We start from the raw sequence: 21,259 nt of genomic DNA, 5'->3' as shown, positions 1-21,259 counted from the left end.
TTTATTTTCAGAGCACCTTTTTAAGTGGCGGAGTGGGCAGCACATCAGTACCACGGCACACTGCCACAGCAGGAGTGTCGTGGAGGTGCCGCATCCTTGGTATGCAAACCCCGGGTCCTGCACCAAAATCCATCCGGATGAATGCGGGTACTCATGCTGGAGGTACGAGCTGCTGTGGGCATGGGGACCTCTCAGTGCTTGCAGGGTTAGAAAGCTGCAAAGAGGGCAAATCCAAAATAGCTTGGACCGTGTTGATCCCCCAGGAACTCTACGTAGCTCTGTCGTAGAAGAGGCGTTTGGAGAGTGCCTGGATTGCAGTACTTGGAGGGAACCAGAAGCGTTTAGATTTCACGTTGTGTGTTTTCTCACTGCTGCTTGTTTCCTGGGTGGGATTTGCTCCTTCTCATAGCTGTAAACACAGTGCCTGGGTGAGCTCTGGGAGGAGCCTGACTCAAGGCAGGTCACCCTGAATTTGAGACAGATGCTTCATCTGGATATATATACAGTGAAAACCTGGAGATGGAAAAGATCTATTAGTTCCTCCAGCCAGTGCTTCGATTCTAAAGCGTATCTGTAACATGCTGTAGGCTGGGGTGTGGGAAGAGAAAATAGCTCACTTTTCTGTAAATGGAAAAGCAGTGAGTATCGTGATCTGGTCTGAGAGAAACCACTCTGCAGTCTCAACAGTATATGCTCCCTTTTAGACAACCTCACTCTTGAGTGAAGGCACTGGGGGCATTTCAAAGCTGTGCCTGGCACCCCTGCCTGTCAGTGTGATAGAGAGCAAGTGAGAGGAGAAGAGGGAGAAAAGGGCACACACAGACTTTTGGTGTGGACAGGGAAGTGGTTCCAGGTGTTTGTTACATCACATGAACCTTGCGTGGGGAGCATCTTCCTGAGCACGATATACCCTGGAGGGTGGAGGAAATGGTAATGGGTAGAGATGAGGTCAAGGGAGCAAGACTACCTGCAGATGTGGCATCTGAAAAAATCCAGAGACAATGCAACTATTTTTAGCAAAAGTACAAACAGTGATAGATGCCACAGGGCTGCTGTCACTAAAATTTGGCTATAAGCAACATATTCATATTTAAACAAGTCAGCTTTGCACATTGAAATGAGCAAACACTGTCTCTGTGCTTGTTTGTTTGTTGTGCAGAAGCCATCAGCTTTCGCTCCTTATCCCTTCACTGTGGTGGTGATGCGGAGTCATGATGATGGATAGGCTGTCTATCTAGCTTATCTGCAAGGCCACAAAACATTTATATCTTAGATGGCATGATAGGCTGTTCTTGTGCAACAGTGGGAAATAGGAACTTGGGACCGCCTTTGCAAAAGTGTACCATCTCCTGCACAACATTGCCATTCCGGTAAGCTCACTTGGCACAGTTTGTACAGCTAAGCACATCCACTGTGAAACCTAACACTGGGATGTACATGAATAAAATCACACAAAATCAGGAGAGGAGCGAGCTTCAGAGAGGCTTTTGAATGCAGGGGGCAAACCAGCAAGGATGGAGTTCCTGCAGTTTCTCTCCTGCTTAGAGGGGGCCTATGTCACCACTGGTAAAAAGCCTCCAGCTTACACCACCAGCATTATACTTGGCCAATTATCTTATTTAGGTATCTCATATATACTTAGGTCTTGAAAAGGTCAACAGCAGAGCATGGCTGGGCAGGGTTTTTTGAAGCTGCAGGACTGGAAGCTTTGCTTCTAGCATCATTAGAAAATAATTGCTTGTGAATGTCCAGGGATTTGAATCTACATGTTGGAGCTCTGAAAAGGAGGGCAGGAAGGTTTAAAACATTATTGAAACAGCTGCTGCTAACATTACACTTGCTGCAGACGCTGAGCAGGCAGCAAGTGGAGTGCACAGTGGGGGCACGGCTGCTGCACCTTACCTGCCTCAGTACCCTTGCACTGGGACCTGTCTCCTCGGGCTGCTCCTCTTGTGACTGTCCCCAGCACAAACACGGTCCTCCATCCAAGATTCATGCAAGCTGGTGCACGTTTATCAAAAGCTGCAGTAAGGCAGGGATCGTCCCTGTGGCACTCCAGCTGAGCTGTTTTCACCTAAGTATATCTGCTATTCCTGCATTTTATTTTTGTCATTTGTTTTTGATTTTCTGCTCCTTGCAACTTTTTCCTTAGGTCTTTCTTCCCCTTCTGAATATCTCTTCCTCCACTACTATCTTTTCTTTCTTTCAGTTTAACTATCTTCTTCCCCAGGTTCCATGGTAAATCACTTATTTTTTATACCCCCACTTGTTTTCAAAGTTCCTGTAGTCTTTGGCTCCTCGGTGCTGTTAGCTGTAGAAAGTCGCCTTCCCTGAATGTTGTAAGTCCCAGATGTTACTAAATATGATTTTTGCCACCTACAAACCTGCCAGTTACCTGCCGCTGCTCACAGTTTGATTTCTCAGTATGACCAAACTGGGTGTCTTGTGACTCTGAACGCGAGCCCTGAGTTTCTTGCAAGGAAGAATGCCTTGATGCCTGGTATTAGACTAGTCCTTAATGAGGCATCTGTTCGTTCCTCCGCCCTGTTACAGATATTCCCCCTGACCCTGGCCAAGTCACTTTATCTCTCTTTGTCTCTGCTCCCCATTCATAAAATGGGCATAATTGCACTTCTGAAGCTCATGTGGAATTGTGACGATGAATTCTTCCTGCTTGCATTGCCTTTACCTCATCCCTTTTGTCTGCACAATTGTCAGCTGGGATAAAACGCCACCAAATCAGAGTTAGCCATGGTCAGCACAAAGCTTATGCTCCAAGCGGCTGGCCCAGCCACTCGCCATATCCTATAACATTGACAGCGGAGAGTCAGCTTTATTGCCGTTTGCATAGCAGTCTTGTGTGCTTTGAGGAGCTTCCTATGCTATCTGTGAATAGTGAACAGAGACATTTCCAAGGCAGGGTGCTCAGGAGTACACCGTGGTGACTGCAGGACAAAGGGATAAAATGGCTTCCTTTGAGGGCTTGCTTCACAGGGTTGTTCGCAGAAAATGTGGGGCCTTGGAAGTACCAGAAGGAGAGGGAGGGAGGCAAGGCAATTGCTCCATTTGTAAAACCCAGCTCTGGTTTTCATCCCCGTGGTCCATGCTCTTTTCCTCACCCTTCCCACTTTAGTTCTGTGACAATAAAGAAATAAAGAAATGCAAGGTAAAGGCATCCTTAAGGCTGTCATTGTTGCCAAGTAATGTTAATAGCACTTTCTCACATACCTGCTTCTGAACACTAATGTCATTTAATTATTGTGATGTTGCAAATGAAGGTGCCCACACACAAATTCAATATGGATGTAATTATTAGAGGTGGAATGCCAATTAAGCACACACCAAAAGCAAGTGGTGTATTTTTGATTTGTCGCCTGATTTATTATCATTTACCTCAACATGCCTTAGACAGCACTGCCTGAGTCAGGAGCAGAGAAATAGCTCTTTGTACATAAAGCTTGCTCTTAAATCTACACTTCACAAGAAAGCGGTAACTGACATAAAACATTTGTTTTTAAAATACAGCTGGGAATGTTGTTTTGAAGCATTCTCTCCATCTTGGGTAAGGAACACAAGGGAGGTATGACTTTTGGTAGCAGGGTACACATCTCCAAAAGAAAGCAGTGCAGGCAATACCATTCACATACATAACATATGTCAAAAGGCCTTCAGTGAAAATCCACATTATGCAGGGGAGAAAACTCAGCCTGCAGACAGTTTAAATGTGTTGGCCAAGTCAGCTAAGAAGATCTGCAGGCTTGGGCTTCAGTAACTAGGGGCATATTGCCTACCAGATAATTACTGGGGCTTTCAATTTTTAGGTATCTCCTAGCGTTGCATTTTTCAATTCTAGTCAGTCAGCCTTACATTTCGGGGTGAGGAACAGAGTGCTGGTGGAGCATCCTGCCTGGACACATTTATAATGCTCTCCTACTCTACCAACCTCTAAAGAGTCTTCTTTGAATAGTGCACTGCTCACCATGCAAGCAGCTCATTATCCAAGGCATTTCGAGACTAATTTATAGGACATTTGGTTAATTTGCATAAGCCATCCAGTACACAGAACATGTCTCCACAATAATGTAATATGCCAAAATCAGGATTTATGTGAAAACATGAATACTGGAGGGTGGGGGGTGGGGGGATGGGGGGTAGACATGACATTTTTAAGGATCTGTCATTAGCATCAATCTCTAAACGAGTATCTCTGATAAAAAGTCACAGAATCCTGCCTCTCCACCTACTACATGTGAAGCTCCCATATAATTCTTTGCTTAGAATTTTGCTCGTCTTTTTATTAAGATGGGTTTTGATCCTTAAAACAGCCTGGAAATATGAATACTTGGCACTGTTGGCTTTGTCTAAAAAGGAAACAAAATCCCCCAAACTGAATCCAAATCGAGGGCTGCACGTTCGGCTATCGCTGCGAGAAGCCTCGTGTGTCCGCAGCTCTGATTATTACCTTGACACCAGGAACAGGAGGACCTGTAATCCTTGAAACAGCTGACATCTGAAGCGCTGATTCTTCCTGTGCTTTGAGTTAGTCGGTCCTTGATCTCCGTGCCCGGCATGCAAGCCTGGCTTTCACTGAAACCTGACCTCGTGGTCCCTTCTTCTGCAGCCCTGTTTGTCTTCTGCTGTTCAGAAATGCACAGCTTCTGTCCTCAGGACTCTAAATTAGAGTTGCATGGGTCAAAGGAGCAAACAGGAGAATTGTCATTATTGGATCCAATACCTGCCCTTGATTTGGTGGTGGTGGTTTTTTTTTAATAACAACTGCATAATAAAAATGTTGCAGTATGTTTTTTAAGCGAACCTATCCCCTGCAAAGTGACACTGGCTTTCCATGATCTCTAACACATGACTGCTTCACCTACAGGTACAGATGGTTTTGCTCCCTTCCCTTGCAAAGCCAGCCTGGGATTTAAAAGTCAAGTTGGTTTCTTTCTTCTCTCCCTAATGCATCTTCTGCCATTACGAGGCCTCTGAAGAGCACATTAAGTCCATATTTACCCCTGTGCAATCTAATTAACTTTCAGAATAACTGTGCAGGTGTAACTGAGATCTCAGTTTGAAGGCAGCTTTGCTCCACTTATTATAATTGAAGGAACTGTTCAGCCAGCAGCATTTCTATTAGTAGTAATGCTGTTTGAAAAGGAAATAACGTAGTTGGACTCTTGGACTGAATTTGTAGAGATGCCAGCTAGAATTGCATAAGTGAATGCATATTTATTTGCTTACTTGTAAATAGAAGCTAACTTGAGCTGGAAATCACATGTACAATAAATAAGTAATCCTGATGCCATTGCTACAAATTCATTTCCCAGGGCAGAGCTGTGGTTTCAAGAGCCCGTTTCAGGGCTTTATTGTTTTGAAGATTTGAACAGTGTTGGCTGTTTGCTTTGGTGCATCATGTGTAGTTCCAGTTAGGTAAAACCTGCTGGGTGTTTCACAGCTTGTTCAGCTTGAACCAGAAGCAAATCAAGGGAAATAACGTATAGTAGTATAGATAAGTACTCTAGATAAAGATTATTTTTTCTGCTGTTCTAGATTCTGTTACTCCATTACATCTGTTATTCTAGGCTTTGAGATTAGTATTTTCAACTGCAGAAATGCAGGAATTTGTGGGTTCTTTTAATCAAACCGTACTATGGATTAGATGGAACCGACAGCATTAGCTTGAACGTAATGAATATGTTCAACAGGAACGAAACATGCAGTTTTTTGGTTTACTCTTTTCCAATTTGAATTACTTTTTACTATTCTAAGATGTTAGAAGCACATTTTTTTCCTCTGGGGATTTACAGTTTCTCTTAGTGTTTTGATTACTTGTGAATAATTTGATAGAAAACCCCTTACACATGTGCCTGTGATGTACAGCATCTAGCTTAGATTTGGTTTTTGACTGATCCCTAATGGCTGAAGTTACTGTATACAACAAAAAACATTTGTAATGCTGTCAGACGGGAAAAATCTCTCTTCTGCGACTTGACTCGAATTTGTTATGTGTATAGCTCCATGAAGTTCAATAGATGTAAATACAGATTAATTATTTAAAAAGTAATAGGAAGGAATGAGCTTCCAAACATGTAGTGTTTAATTATTTAAAACCTGTAATGGAATTTCAACCCTTGCGCATACTTCACATCTCTCGTTGTGCTTGGACAAGTGCCTGAGGTCAACTGGCATGTCCCCACCTCCCAGTCATCTTCCCTCGATATCACAGAGTGATAAATGTGCCTGATAGATGTGAAGAACAGTCAATATTGTCAGTCATGTCTACTAGTAAATATGCTATACTTCGTCTTCCTTTCCCGCATTACTATATTGCATCCTGCAATAAGCCATTCCATGTAACAATTCATGCAACAAGATGTGTACAAGCGCGTAAGTTGTGCATGTCTGTATCTCGCCACAGAGGACCAAATCCTAAGGTCAGGGCTTGGGCAAAGCCCCTTGTGATTCCTGATCCCACAGAGTGGAAAGAACCCCGTAGTAATGGTGCACTTTGGTCATTTGATGGTGGTGGTTCAAGGCACCCGCTGTATGTGGCTGATTGTACTGGATGTTGTGCACACATGTAGGACAACCTGATTCCCATTTCAAAAAACGTATGCTCCGAGTAGGCTACTCAGGTAGGGGGAAGCCTCCTCCCCGTTTTAAAAGGAGGATCAAAGATACAGACTGAAAATAAAGAACATGCAAGCCTCCCAGTTTTAGAGACCTGCCTGAGATTTACCCTCCCTTTGCTCCCTCTGCAATGGATGCAGAGAGTTTGGCTGGGACCAGTTCAGAGCTTTAGTTAGGTTCCTGCTGTGATCCACCCTCCTGAGATGTCTGACTCTGTCCGCAGACCTGAGCTGGGCAATTAAAGTACATAGCTAATACTGAGCTGACTGGATTGTTTCACTGACTACTCTTCCCCTTCTCCGAAGTTACTCAGGAATTTTGTGTTTGCAGGGAATGACTAATGCCAATCCGGCAAGTCCCGTCTCAGCATCCAAGCTACATAACCTTCCTTCTTTTACTGCTGAAAGTCACTGGTTGAGGAGCACTTGACCCGGGATGGGTGTTAAAATAAATCTAAAGAAAAGCTCTTAAAAGAAAATCAAACACTTCAGTTGCATTGAACAAATACAGATAGGAGTCTTTGTACGCAATGGCTACTTGTCTTCATTGCCAGCCAGATCTCAGCTGGTTCAACGAGGAATATTTCCAGTGGCGCTCTAGCCTGTAAAATTGTTGTCAGAAGGAGTTTTGTGAAAAGACCTAGGGAACCAAAAAGGCTGGAGAAAGCAAGACAAGGTTAGTCCTCTTTGAGGAGGACTCTGAAGAGCATAGCACTCGAGAACGTTGCTTGCAATATGCTTGCAGGGTGAGGGTTTAAATATGTCGGTTTCTTTTGTCCTGGTGTGCAGCTTCCACATAGCTGCTTTGTTATGCATGTCATGCAATGAGAAAATCATCTGCATGATCTTATAAGTATGAAAGGGTTTACCATGATGCATTTACATAATAAAATCTATGCAGTCACGGTGTGCATCATATGCACAGGCAAGGAATGAGTGCCATCTACAGTAATACAATGCATTACTAAAAGGTCCTCTGTAATTGTGTTCTTTACCAAATAGTGCATCTGATGCCTTCTGCTGTAATGTACCCTCCTTGGTGAGAAATTAATACTTTGTGCCAAATTCAGCTCTCAGTTACGTGGTTCAAATTGAAAAAACAACACTGGCTTCAGTGGAGCTATCCCAGATTCATCCCAGGGTTACTAAGAATAGATTTGATTTATGTAAATAGCTGGGTGTCAGGTACGCCCCAGTGCTAAATACTGTCTAAACAGAGGGATAAGTAAGACCTTTTCATTTGAATAGGAAAGACCTGCTGGCACTTATTTTTTCCACATCCATACTTCCTACTTAGAAAGAAGATGTAAACACCAAAAAGAACATGCATTTTCCATTCCTTGAGAATCAGCAGATGTTTTGGGCCTGACAAAAGCATCATAGTGGACAGTGGGATATGTGAGGGGCAGGTCCTCCCTCCCTTGGGTACCAGTCACAAGTAAAGTTATTGCTGCCTGCCACCCTCACAGACTGTCGGAGGATGCCCAGCTGCATAGCAGGAATTTCTTAGTAACAGAAGAGGGACATTAGCAGAAGAAGACAAGGAAGTTTTCACACACATTAGTTCACCATATGTTTGGCTCTAGGCTGCAGTTTCAGACCTTTATAGCTCCTCATTTATTATTTTTAAGGCTAAAATCCTAGAAAACAGTGGTTTAAGATAGCTAGGGACCATAGTAGTCGTGGTAAAGCCTACCTACCAGAGACAGAGTAATTTTTTTCTTTTTTCTTTTTTTTTTGGTTTTGCTTTTTCTTTTCTTTTTGTCTCTTCTGTTTTTCCCTTTCTTCTCTTCTGCTTTTCCTTTTCTGCTTTCTCCTCTCCTCTCCTCTCCTCTCCCCTCCTCCCCCCTTCCCTCACTATTTGGAGGATGTGCAGACTGTTGGGTTCCCCATCTTTCCTTTTCTCTGGCCCTTGTTTCAGTCTTACCTGCTCGATATGGGAGTGTCCAAGAGCGAGCCTAACAGTTGCTCATAATAAGCCTCTCTCCACTGGTGATTTTGTACTAATAGAAGGGGGAAGGGGAGCTGGGTCTGTACCAACAGGGCCTGGGTTTCAGCCAGGATCAGTGCCTCACAGCAAGAGAAAGTAGAGGACACAGAATGCTTCCTCTGTGTGTGGCAGAGCTATTTCTCTCTCTTGGCTTCATCTTCTCCAGCCCCCAACTCCAGAGGAAATGGGAAAATGAATTCCACTCTCCATGCCCAATCTGCAAGAGATGTGACACGTCTCGGTCCTGGGCTGAAACTGATGTGACACAGTTTTCCTTGATCCAAGCAGATTTTGGGTCTGGCCCAGGGTTGTTCTAATCAAATGTGGTTTCCAGAGAGAGGGCTGCTCTTTAAACTGAATGTATTCTGGGACACAGGGTGGTGCGTACCATTACCAGCAGCAAAACCAGCAATTCTCAAAGTGTGAATCACACGCATTCAAATCTGGAACAGTTTTGACTCCCTTCAAAGCTCTATAGACTAAAAACCAGCAACACTCCTCTTGGAAAACTTTAGGGGGTTTTTTAATCCATTTTTACTGACGGTCAACTCAATCTTTCCCTAATCAAGTCAGTCTTTCCCCAACATTATTTTTCCAAGTAAGCAGCTGATGTAGTCCCTCAAGGCGTTTACATGTTTGGGAAAGGTGGGAAAATGTGTGCGGGGGGTCTGCCTCAGGTAGATTGAGAGACTCAGCCAGTTCTGCTGCAGCCCACACTATGGCCATGCGTATGTTTGAGCACATAGCATGATGGGTCCTGGCCTCTAAATATTGTCGCATGATAAACATTTAATAATAAAGGCTGAAGATCCCTGACCTATATAGTTAGGTGGAAGAAACGTGTGTGTGTGTGCGTTTATATTCCAAAGCACCTAGAGACTTCTATTCTGTAGCCTTCTTGCTTGTACAAGCATAAATCAGAAGAAACAACACACAAATCTGTGAGGGTTACACCACTGTAATAGTGGCATAGTTGATAGGAAGAATTGGACTTAGAACCCTTCATTACAGGTAAATAAAGATTTCTCAAGGTTTCAGATTGCATTCCTATTCTACAGACTAATGATATTTCAAATCTGGATTACAGTAATATTCTCTAGACCCAGTAATATTACATTTAAGTCTGAGTGATTTAATGGCTGTTCAATGGTGATTTTGGTCCAGGTGAAGTGGTATTGGCCTCCAGCAATGCCTTAGGCTAAAAGCATCATGTGTTAGCAAAAAACATTAACCTGCCCCTCAAACCTCCTCATTATTACATTTACAGTCCTGTCAAACAACCTATGAGCCACTGGAATCATAATGGAGGGGGTTTTATTGGTATTTTTATATTCTCTTGAATATTAAAAAGAAAATATATTGGAGAAAAAAAAAACATATAAGATATTACTAGATATAAATTCTAGTCAGATGAGCCACATGGGTTATTTTCCATCTCACAATGTTACTTTGCTATATGACCAGAATAAAGTTTTGTTCAGAAAAAAAAAGGGTGAATATGTTTATTCAGATACTGAATAAAAAAGTGAATTAATTAGAGAATATAAATCTTCATCTGGCTTCTGAAGTCATCTGCAGACTTGGTAGCATGCGATTGTTAAGGGTGATGATTTCTCATTTGGAGACATTTTGGTCACTCCGTAAGCGAGATACTCTTTGAGGCATGCCCCTTTCTTCTTTCACCTTTAAGTTTGCGTGTGCTCGACAGCATCCATAATTCTCAAAAGAATTTGACAGAAACATTAACAGTGTTGATTGCTCTCAGTTTCCCTTTCTTCTCCTGATCACTGGGGCTGGATGCAGGGAGTGCTGCAAAGCCCGGCACATACAGGCTCTCTTCCCTCAGTGCTCTGGTTGGCAGCTGCTCTGCAGAAGAATCCTTCTGTCTCATGTTTGGTCCCTGTTCTCGCAAGGAACAGGGTCTCTGCAGCCCCTGTGTAAGAGTGAAGAGCTCCTGGCATGGTAGCAATGCTGACCCTGGTGTCTGTCCCCTGAAGAGGGGCCAGCAGCGGTTCCCAGCCTGGGCAGTGTGGGGACCCCGCGGCTTGGGCACCCCAGGGATGGGGTAGCTGATGTGCTGCCTCCAGTAGCTGAGCATGTGGGAGTGTAAACTGTGCAGACGGTTCTCCAAGGACATGGAGGTAAACATCCTCCTGAGGAAAGAAATGCATTTCCACTCTCTGGAGGAGGGGAAGGAGGGGGATTTCCTAGTGTGACATTCACTTGCTGCCCCAAAAAGGCGGCAGGCCCTGGGTGCTGTGAGGAGGTATTTCTAAGCTCCACAAATGTTTTTCCAGCTGCTAGCTTTGATTTATTTCTTTTGCCTTCCTGAATATTCAAAGCCGACAGTTCCTGTCCTGTTCTCAAGGCGTTTACGACGCTTCTCACTGCTGGTACTTTGCACAGCTTTAGTGGCAGCAGTTTGAGGAAGTACGTTCATGTCATCTTTAGGAGGAAGCAAAGCTCTCACTGTGGCACTAACAGCTGAAGGATCTTAAAGCAAAACCGAGACTGCCAGCTTCACCTACTCAATGTAGTTCTTCCTTCTGGCTGCTCAGTTTTCCCCTAGATCATTTCAGGACCAGGGGAATTTGGGAATGCATGCTATGGGAAGTCTTGGCCCACAAATCAAGTGTCAGACATCAAGGTGACCAGTGCCCACACAACCCGAATCAAACTACTTGCCTGACCAGCAAGTATGTCTGTGCCACTGGTCTGCCAAGCTGGCTTCTCCCACTGCCACCCACAAGTTAAGGGACTTGAGCATGCTGGAGACACTCAGTTGACTCCACAGATCCCTACCCTCTAATTAGGCTCACCAAGAAGGAGGCTACAGACACACTTGAATGATCTCCTGTCAGACCAGGTTAAGTCTGGAAGAGTAACTGCCTGTTGGCCTTGTGTGGGCACACCACCATGCAAGTGTTGGGCTACTGCTTGCAGATCTGAGGCAGCTGTCTGATGACCTTGAAGCTTGATGGGAGCGTAGGGGTTGAGCTTGGGACTCGATGGCTTGAGCTGGGGTTTGCTCTGCCCCGCAGTCTCTTGCATGACATAGTTATGGTCAAAGGCCAATGGACTTGCAGTGCAACAAGGTTTCTCAGGGCTTGTGTTATCCTTGGAAAGGCCATTCAGGCTTAGGTGTTCTTTAGGTATTTCTGAAATGTGCGTCTTGATGAGACAGTTGTCAGACCTGATGAGGGTGTTTAACCCTCCACCTCTCTCTCCTGCTCTTTCCCTCATATCTTCTGGATCATGATAATTTTATTTATGACTTCTGTCACTGCTGGACTGGTGGCCTTAGCCAGTACTGAAACAACAGCACAGATGTGCTCTGTAATCAGCTCTTGTATGGTACAAGTGTAAAACCCCCACATGAAGGATTTTAAGGTTTAAATGCTATTATTGTCCCACTCTGTGTTATTTCAGCTAGGAAGGTTTCTGGGGAGGACAGCTTCCCTCTTAGCAAGCCCACCTCACACTACATTCATTTTCCCTGAAGTTTCACCCACCATACTGTGGGCTTCACCAGTGGTTTCAGATACAGAGTTCCTCCTGTGGTTTCAAAGCCTCAGACTGAAGTTGAAAACACAGAGCTCAGCTGTTTATATACAAAATCAAATATGTAGCGACTCTGATGAAACAAGACCCAACCAGGTCCACCGGGCATTAGCATAACTTACGTTCATTGCTTTTGGCTGGGAAAATTAGAAAGCCCCCCCAACACAAAGGAATGCAAGAGCTTTGAAAATACTATGTTTTAAATACCACAGGTGAAAACTGCAGTGCTTCAAAAAAAGAAATAAAATTTATCATTAGCCATTGATTACCAAATAATTCTGTTTTCTCCTTATGCTTCATGTAGCTTAGACTTTTATGTAATTAGGGTGAAAAATGTAGGCAGAGTGGGTCTTGCATTTAAATGACATAAAGTCAGTATTCACTCCTTAGAAAACTATGGAAGGGCGGACAAGAAGTTTAGGAGGGTTACATCAGGGTAAGGAAAAGCAAGTGAGCAGGCAAGCTTTGGTCTCTTTTAAACAGAGAGAAACTTGTCACAGGACAGTTTTAAGTTACAGGCAACTGCAGTGTTCTGTTTTGTCAACTGTTTTTGCACAAAGCTCCAAACATTGTAAAAATCTGTTTTCCTTCACACCTAGCATCGCTACGAGCTATATTGTAACCACATTCACAGTGTGTTAGAGCCTGCCTCAGGGTTCCTTCGCAGCAGGTTTCAGCTGGAATGATTTTTCTTTTTTACTTTTTATAATAATCACTCCATTCAAATGGAACAATCATTATAAAAAATTATCATGAGCCATCTTGGACAGGAAAATCCTGCAACAATAAACAAGCTGAATGTCTTGCAATAAGCACATCAAAAAGCGATCGAGGCTGGATAACTGCTTCAGGCCACACTTTGGATTATGCTGTTATTAGTATTGTTTGACATTTGGTAGTGAAAGAGCATTAATTCCCAGTCACAACTGCTGAGGCAGGGACTTGGTTACAGTTGTCTTGCAGGTAGATGCTGTGAACTGCCCTCCCTCTTTGGGGACAGTCTAAATCCCTGCCAGGGACCTCGGGACCAAAGCCCCCTGCCCCATGGGCTAGCATGCAGTAGCTACAGTGCTGGACACACAGGCCCCTGCGTACCCTGCTCATGTACCAGCTGTGCCCCTGGCTACCCAGTCCCGCTTGGGAGGAATCATAGAATTATTTAGGTTGGACAAGACCTTTGAAATTAAGACTAACCATTACCCAGCATGGCCAAGTCTATCACTAAACCACATCCCTAAGCACAACATCTACATGTTTTTTAAACACATCAGGGATGGTGACTCCACCACCTCCCTGGGCAGCCAGTTCCAATGCCTGGCCACCCTTTCAGTGAAGAAATTTTCCCTATTAGTCAATCTCAACCTCCCCTGGTTGAGGCCATTTTGTCTTGTTGCTTGTTACTTCAGAGAACAGACAAACACCTACCTGCCTGCTACCTCCTTTCAGGTAGCTGTAGAGAGCGATAAAGTGTCCCCTGAGTGTCTTCTTCTCCGGGCTAAACAACCCCAGTTCCCTCAGCTGCTCCTCATAAGACTTTCTCTCTAGACCCTTCCCCAGCCCCGTTGCCCGTCTCTGGACACGCTCCAGCACCTCCACGTCCCTCTTGCAGCGAGGGGCCCAAAACTGAACACAGGATTCGAGGGGCGGCCTCACCAGTGCCCAGTACAGGGGACGGTCACTGCCCCAGTCCTGCTGGCCACACTGTCTCAGATACAAGCTAGGACGCTGGTGGCCTCCTTGGCCACCTGGGCACACTGCTGGCTCACGTTCAGCTGGCTGCTGACCAGCACCCCCAGGCCCTTTCCCCCAGGCACTTTCCAGCCACCCTTCCCCCAGCCTGTAGCGCTGCGTGGGGCTGGTGTGACCCAAGGGCAGGACCCGGCACTGAGCCTGGTTGAACCTCATGCAACTGGCCTGGGCCCATCGGTCCAGCCTGCCCAGCTCCCTCTGCAGAGCCTTCCTGCCCTCAGCAGATCAGCATCCCGCTCAACTCGGTGCTGTCTGCAAACCTACTGAGGGTGCACTTGGTCCCCTTGTCCAGATTGTCAATAAAGATATTAAACAGGACTGGCCCTGATCCTGGGGAACATCACTTGTGATGGGCTGCCAGCTGGATGCAACTCCATTTACCACTACTCTTTGGGCTCTGCCATCAAGGAAGCCTGAGCAGGTCCAGGGTGGGTTTTTTGGAGGACGATCAGGTAGGAAAACGTAGGATACCTTGGTGAGCAATGGGGGCTTGTGCAGCTTCTGGTGAGGCTGCACCCACTCCATTGTTTGCACAGGGTGCTGGCGCTGAATACCTTTTGTGATAACTCAGCTGGGAAAAAAGCACAGCAGCATTAGGATTAGCAATAAGCCTTGAAATTATGAATTTCAATTCCATTATCTGATTATCACTAACCTCTCAAAGGAGTCTATTATTTGCCATCATGTCTGCGTGGAACATATTCCCCTCCTCTTCCTCACTCTGAGCCCAGCACCTGAGTGGAGCACGGCTGTGCCCTGCAGATCTTCACCTGATCACCTTCCCAATTGGCACGACAGGGTGCCTACCTTGCAGTTCTTAATATTCATCCTTCTTCTGGGTCAGTAAATGCTAAAAGGGAACGCCAGTTCCTTGGAACAATTTTTATGTCAAACATATCACCGTATGTTTGTGTGCTAACAGCTGGGCAGATCCTTCCCAGCCTGGCAGGAGCTTTTCTTCCCCAGGGGCAGTTCTGCAGGGGGACCCTCAGGAGGTGAGTGGGGCAGGGGATGAAGAGTCGGTACAGACCTCTGAGCTGATGTTTGCAGGGGTGGTCAGTCTGACCCAGAGCCCCACAGGGGCTGCAGCTTCTTTGTGCTCACAAGCATTGAATACATTAACACTCAAGGTACAGTTCTTGCCCCAAAGTTTCTCTGTGCTTCATCATGACACAGACCACAGAGATGGGGTCGTGTGCAGGATTTAGCACCACAGATGGGATCTACAAGGGGATTTGTTTAGAAATTACGATTGCTTTTTAGGTGACCTGCTCTGAAGAGAAACCTTGGTGGTAGATAAATGGAGGAAAGAAGGAAGGGAGCAGGTAGCCACATTGCCCGACAAGCTGGGGGAGCTAGTGAAGACAGCTGAGAGGTTTCATGCTCCTTTGCATAGTTAGGCACATAGTCCTTCAGAACACAGGATCTAGGTTTCTTTCCTTCTGATGGACTGAACTTTTCCCTGGTGTCCTGCTGGGAGTGCTTCAGAGCCTTGTTAGGGGGCTGGGGCGGCAAGGTGCCTTGGTGTCCATGCTGTGGCAGCTGCTGGGTGATCTGCAAAGGATCTGACTGAGCTGCGTGTAAGAGCACTAGTCATGACTCATTTGGCTGTTTACTAGAAACCTCCATATGTGCGTTTCAAGCCACTTCCTAATTTCTAGATTGCTGCTGTGTCCAATGTTTGGCAGGCTTCAAAAAACTTGAGCCTTTGCTGAAAAACATATGGCTGGCGTGTCGGGTTTTTGCTTGGCGGCAAGGCAGGAGTGTGTGCAGTGGGAGGGGGGTTGTCCTCTCATCTTGTGACTTTTGGGATGGGATGGGAGCCTCTGACTCCATGCCTCGCACATCCTGGGTGGCTGGCAGGGTTGAAAACTCAGGGAATGGCCGGGGACCCGGTCTGGGCTAAAAGGAAAGGGCCAGAATGTGACACAGGAAATGTGCAGTGGTGTCCATGAAGCCAGAACATATGCCTGAGCGTATATGAAGAGATAGCAGTTGGATACCACGGTGGGAAAAGACAGTAGAAACTACTCAGCAAAGTCGAATACAAGGTTTTTATGCCAGGAAGTGAGGTTTTGATAATCTTCATTCCCATGTTTCAGCACCTTTGATAAGAGCCCGATCCGCAGGATGCAATACAGCCCTCCCTTGTGCAAGATGTCCCTCAATGGCATTCTCCTGAGCAAGGAGAGAAGCTTTGTTAATCACTCCTTGGTTCTGGAGAAGCTGAAAATGGAATTTTTGCCCTTTCTGTCCTCTCACAAACTTTACCAGGGAGATGATACTAGTTCAAAGCACTGTGTACAAGGCACAGGCTCTCTTTCATCACAGTGGTGGTGTCTGCGTACTACTCATTCCCGGTTTCTCTTGGGCTGATGTAAACACCTCTGCAAACAGCTTTTAGGAAATGTGTTTCTTAATGAAGTGGTGCCTGATACTAGATTATTGTTCAGAGGTTAGTGGTGGACTGCACTAATGGATGAATTTTGTGCCGATTGAATAAAGTATGAATTACCCTATGCCTAAAGCCCAAGTGTGGCCCTTTCAAGTGCAGCAGGATGCCTGTGTTGTGCCCACGTGACAGCCTCATGGCCATGTCTGGACCCCACTTTGGACATTTCTATCAAAATAAAGACACAGATGCCAACAGGAATGGCTTTTTTCCCCTTGTTGTATTAGAGAAATCCGAGTGTTACAGATCCCTTGGTCCTGGCTTCCTTGACGTTCCTGTATTGGGCACGAGTCATGTTTCTGCTGATGCAGTGTCTTCTGACTCGTCTCCTGGTGTAGACTGTTGCATGTTTCACAGGAAAGCGGATAAATGATATCAGGTCATTGAGCTTATAAGTAGCACACTGGCAACCTGCCACTAAAATATAAATACATTAAATGTACTGAAGGAAATGTTCATTCTGTTGTTTTGCGTTGGACATGCCCCAGCTAGGTAAATTGGATCTTCTTGAGGGTTGTTGCATTACGTTTGAATGAGATAGGCAGTTATCTTATTACTGATCTCTCTGTCATTCAGGGTTTGTGTTCTGGCATTTGTGGTGCGAAGTGTGCTTGCCCAAGAGCATCCCTAGGAGTATTTTCTGAGGGAGATGGAGGCGTATAGGGGATCTGTTAGCACCTTGCAAGGTCTGACCCTTTATTTCAGATGTGTTCGTGCTCCTTTTCAGTCACACCATTACTGGTCCCAGCTCCTTTTGGGTAGAAAAGTACAAAATGGTTACTTTGCCTACGTTTGTTAGGAAATGTCTGAAACTCAGCCTCGTGGCATTTATTTTCTTTCTCTGTATTTCTGCCACAATTCTTTCCAAGATCCGCAGCTGTGCCTCTGCTCCTGGTGAGGTCCAGGGGCAAAGCTCCTACCAACTCCAGGGTGAGCGGGGGCTGGCATTAAGCATCAGACCCCAAGCCAACTGACTGCATTAAAGAGGAGTCTCTTCGTTGTTTTCCATGGGTGCTGGGTCAGGACCTCCGAACGTGATCCTGCAGCATTAACTCTTACGACTAATCCTGCTGAAACCCAGGGAGCTACTCCCATGTGTAAGCACTACCAAATCCAATGCACAGCATTAAGAAGCGCTCTGCAACGGTTTAGCTCTCCTCTTGGTTGTACGGTGAAGGGAAAGGATGAGGCAGGAAAAGGGAAGCAAAAGGAATAAATGAACAGAGGGCTTTTGAGCTGGCTGTGAAGAATGACAACGTTCTGTATGGAATGGAAGTACTTGAAAAAATAAGACATTGGCTGTGTGTTTTACAGATAAGAAAATGTTATTTTATTGAACAGGAAGATATATATGTTTCACCTATCACATCTGAACTAATCAGTGTAGGCTTTTAGAAGAAGTCTGTAATTACTCTGAGCACATCATTAGTTAGATGTAAAATGAATGATATTGCTCCATTTTATTACCTCTAGTGATATAGCCATTTGTATCATAAATTCATTGACCTCATCTTAAATGATCAATCCTGTAAGACAGACTTGATTCATTAGTTCTTAAGTGATGTTTTTTCCTCTCCAGTAATTTCCTCCTCATTGTAGGGACTGTTTTTCTGCCTTTTAGTATGGTATTGTAAGGTGTTGTATTACTTGCATATGATATGCACACTTTATACTTGTTTCTTAAATAATCAGCATAGAGTGATTGCTTATATAAGTAGGTAGGTAGGAAGAGAGAAAGACAGAAAGAAAGACAGAAAGAAAGACAGAAAGAAGGAAAAGAAAAAGAAAGAAAGAAAGAAAGAAAGAAAGGAAATAATGAAATACATGGATGTAGTAGATTGACATTTCTCACTGATGTTAACTTCAACACTTTGAGATGTTGCCTACAATCAATGAGATATTTATTAGATATTTGGTCCATCCAGGAATTTCAGAGGAACAGAATCACTAGCTTTAATTAATTTTATCTAGTGATAAAATATACAGAATGGTGTGTGATCAATATGTGAGTGAGGCAGGCAGAATTCTGAGTTTCTTGTACCTCAGTGAATTATTGAAAACAGGAGAAATCAGTAGAGAATTTCTAGGCAGGATTTCTAAATATTTTACCAAGGAACAGAAAATATTTGTTTAGCTAGGAGTGACATAGGAGCCCACCTGAGATAAACTAATCAATAGAGCAATAAAACAGTAAAGTATTTCGTAGAATTTTTCAACTGATAACTAATAAAATTAAATTATTAGAAAAGTTGCTACAAGTTTTTTTGGGGGTTATATTTTTCTTCAGTCTGTTAAATTAAAGTCACTGAGGGGGCTCTTCCTAGAGAGATAAAGGAGACTGGGCTTGCTCTCTCGTATTTCTTTGGTGCTTCTTTGGCGGCAGGCTTACAGCTGGTTTGCCTCCTTTTCTCTGAAGGAAGGGCAAGTCTCAGCTGCACCATCCAGGACTAAATCAGGGAAGCAGCTGCATCTGAAGTCCTGCCCCATCCCTTACAGCAGCCGCCTCTGGGGCTGGTCTCCTCCTCAGCTTTCCCCTGCAAACAGACACTGGTGTTGTGGGTGATGGGCCAGGGTGGGCTTTATCCTGCCCCAGTCTGCCTCAGGAGCGAGCTGGCAGCTCCTGGTACCTCTTTGTGCAGCTCTTGCACTGGTAAACAAATCTTACTTGCAAAGCATAGTGTACAAACAAGCAAGTTTTAAAAATAATTTATTTTTTTATATGGTACCTGAGGAGAGCTCAGGCCTCTCTGCACAGCCCTTGGGGCAAGAGCATGCCCTACAAGCAGCAGCAGGAGCACGGTGGTTCATATCCTGATCCCATGCATGCAAAATACATAGCATTTTGTGGCTAAGCAGTGAGCTGTCGATGAGAAATTACTTTAAGGTAAATTCAGCAGCTTTACTGAGTTGAATAGTATCTTATTAACTTGTGGCGTAGACTCACAAATTCCCCTTTTGTCTGCTTGGAAAACAGTGGCAAGCCAGAAAATTTCAGGAGGTCAACTATAAGATGTTTCCATCAGATGATCCTGTGCTGACTTGCCAGGTGGGTGGCAAAACCCATACCCGTGCCAAATACCCGGGATGGTTCAGTGCCCACTGCTGCATGTTTGCACTATTTGTGGTGAGGGGTTGCCCAGCTCTGGTGCTGTCTGCAATGGTCGCTGAGCCTTCCTGCAGCAAGCAGAGGGAGAGCCGATGGTTAAACCCGGGAGCCCTTGGAAATGGGGGTGCCCCTGCTTTGCCCTGCTCAGTGCACTCCCGCTACCCATCCGCTCTTTGCCTGGGGAGGGGGGGGATGCATGCGCAGTGGCAGCAGAGGCATTTACCTCAGCCCTTTTGTGCATTTGACAGCCTTTTCGTCCATGTTTTTTAGGGTGTTACATCATCAGCATGCGTTCAATGCAGGGCTGAACTTACTTGAAATGCACCAGGAAATTTTCTTCCTTGCATGGGGCATTGTGCTGGAAATACACCTGCCCTAATGCTGCACACGTTGAGCAGCACCAGCACTCACTCTGCTTTATCTCACATGACACTGTTTCTGTGTGCCCAAGCTAAAAAGCTGGGCCCTCCATTCCCAAATTTCAGGGGTGACTACCTCTCAAATAATTATTTATGTTGATTTAAATGCTGAGATACAAACTTTGTGGTAGCGAAAGGGTGTGTGTGTGCGTGAGTGTGTGAATGGGGCGGGGAGGCAAGAGAGGGAATCAAATAGCAACCTGACTGGATAACCAAAAGGTTGCAGAGTTAAAAAAAATGGGCTAATAGCCACAGAGTATAATGTGTATGTGTGAATATATATATATATATATAAGATACATTACTGAAAACTCAAAAATGTCACCACTGTTTACATTAAATGAAAGCTGAGAGTTAAATGAGATGGGTAATCAGATGCCCGACATATGTTGTTTTGAATTGTTTATATGGCCAATAGTTATTAAAATTAATTATCCTTTTAATGCAGTCTTTTCACAATCATATTCTTCTTTTCTTTTTTCTTTTTTCTTTTTTTCTTTTTTCTTTTTGGTACAAAGGGTATAGCCATTTCAAAACAAGCTAATACAGGCTATTTGGAAAAGGCAGAACAAACAATACTAGGGTGTATTCTGACATGGTCATAGGCTCAACATGCTGATAGAAAGCACCAAAAATCTCTGTCAGTGGAGTATTTTGAGAGCTAATGTAAATGACAAAAATGGGTTTTTTGTGTGCGTAAAATTCTGTCAGAAAAGTAAGGCACTGAAAAATCTGACATCTGTTTATCTGTTTATAGCTATGGCAAGATTACTCATATTAATTCTTGTTTAAAATGCCATATGAAGGAAAGGCATTTGTGCAAACAAGAGTCATATTTGAATTGTAGATCATGTCTTCACCATCTGTGAGAGCTGTTGGTGTTGCAAAATTAATGTGTTAATGAAATCACAATAATTTCTCTGAAGTAATGGATTCTGAAGCCTAGAATGACTATTTTTTAAACTTTGGTGTCTAGTGGTTTGCAACTGGGAAAACCTTTCACAGCTTAATTAGTTCTGCAGCCTTACTTTAAAAAAAAATTGGCTATGCCTTCACCACACCAATAGTAACACAGAAAAGGATTAAATGGAAAGCAGAGAAACAAAACAAAAATGAGCCTGCAATGCAAACTTTTTGCTGTAGTATTTGAAAAGTTGCTAAATAGGCCCTTGCTTGCCAGGAAGTTTTACTCAAAGTGACTTGTACACAAGAGTGGGCAAACAGCTCAGAAAATAATTCCAGCTTGCTGAAACATCACAAATTGGGACTATTCAAACCTTGCAGAAATGTCCTATTTCCAAGTTTCTCCTTGGAATGAAGGGCAAAGGATGATGGTATCTCAGATGGTAACCG

At 44.4% G+C, this 21,259-nt stretch overlaps 1 protein-coding gene across 4 annotated transcripts in view; it reads left to right on the top strand.

Moving 5' to 3' along the window:
- SOBP (sine oculis binding protein homolog) overlaps positions 1-21,259 on the top strand; it is a 119,021-nt gene that overhangs the window by 79,400 nt on the left and 18,362 nt on the right. For 2 of the 4 annotated variants that reach the window (XM_027814628.2, XM_027814629.2), the window contains exon 6: positions 19,356-19,427. The exons of the other annotated variants lie outside the window; for them this stretch is intronic. In XM_027814628.2, coding sequence (XP_027670429.1) covers positions 19,356-19,427 — 72 coding nt within the window. The remainder of the gene's footprint in view (positions 1-19,355; positions 19,428-21,259) is intronic. 4 annotated transcript variants of the gene reach the window in all.

The sequence above is a fragment of the Falco cherrug genome, chromosome 6 (genome assembly GCF_023634085.1).
Source record: "Falco cherrug isolate bFalChe1 chromosome 6, bFalChe1.pri, whole genome shotgun sequence".
In the NCBI taxonomy this organism is placed as follows: domain Eukaryota; kingdom Metazoa; phylum Chordata; class Aves; order Falconiformes; family Falconidae; genus Falco; species Falco cherrug.
Note: the sequence above shows the minus strand (reverse complement) of the source record. Positions and strands in the feature narration are given on the sequence as shown.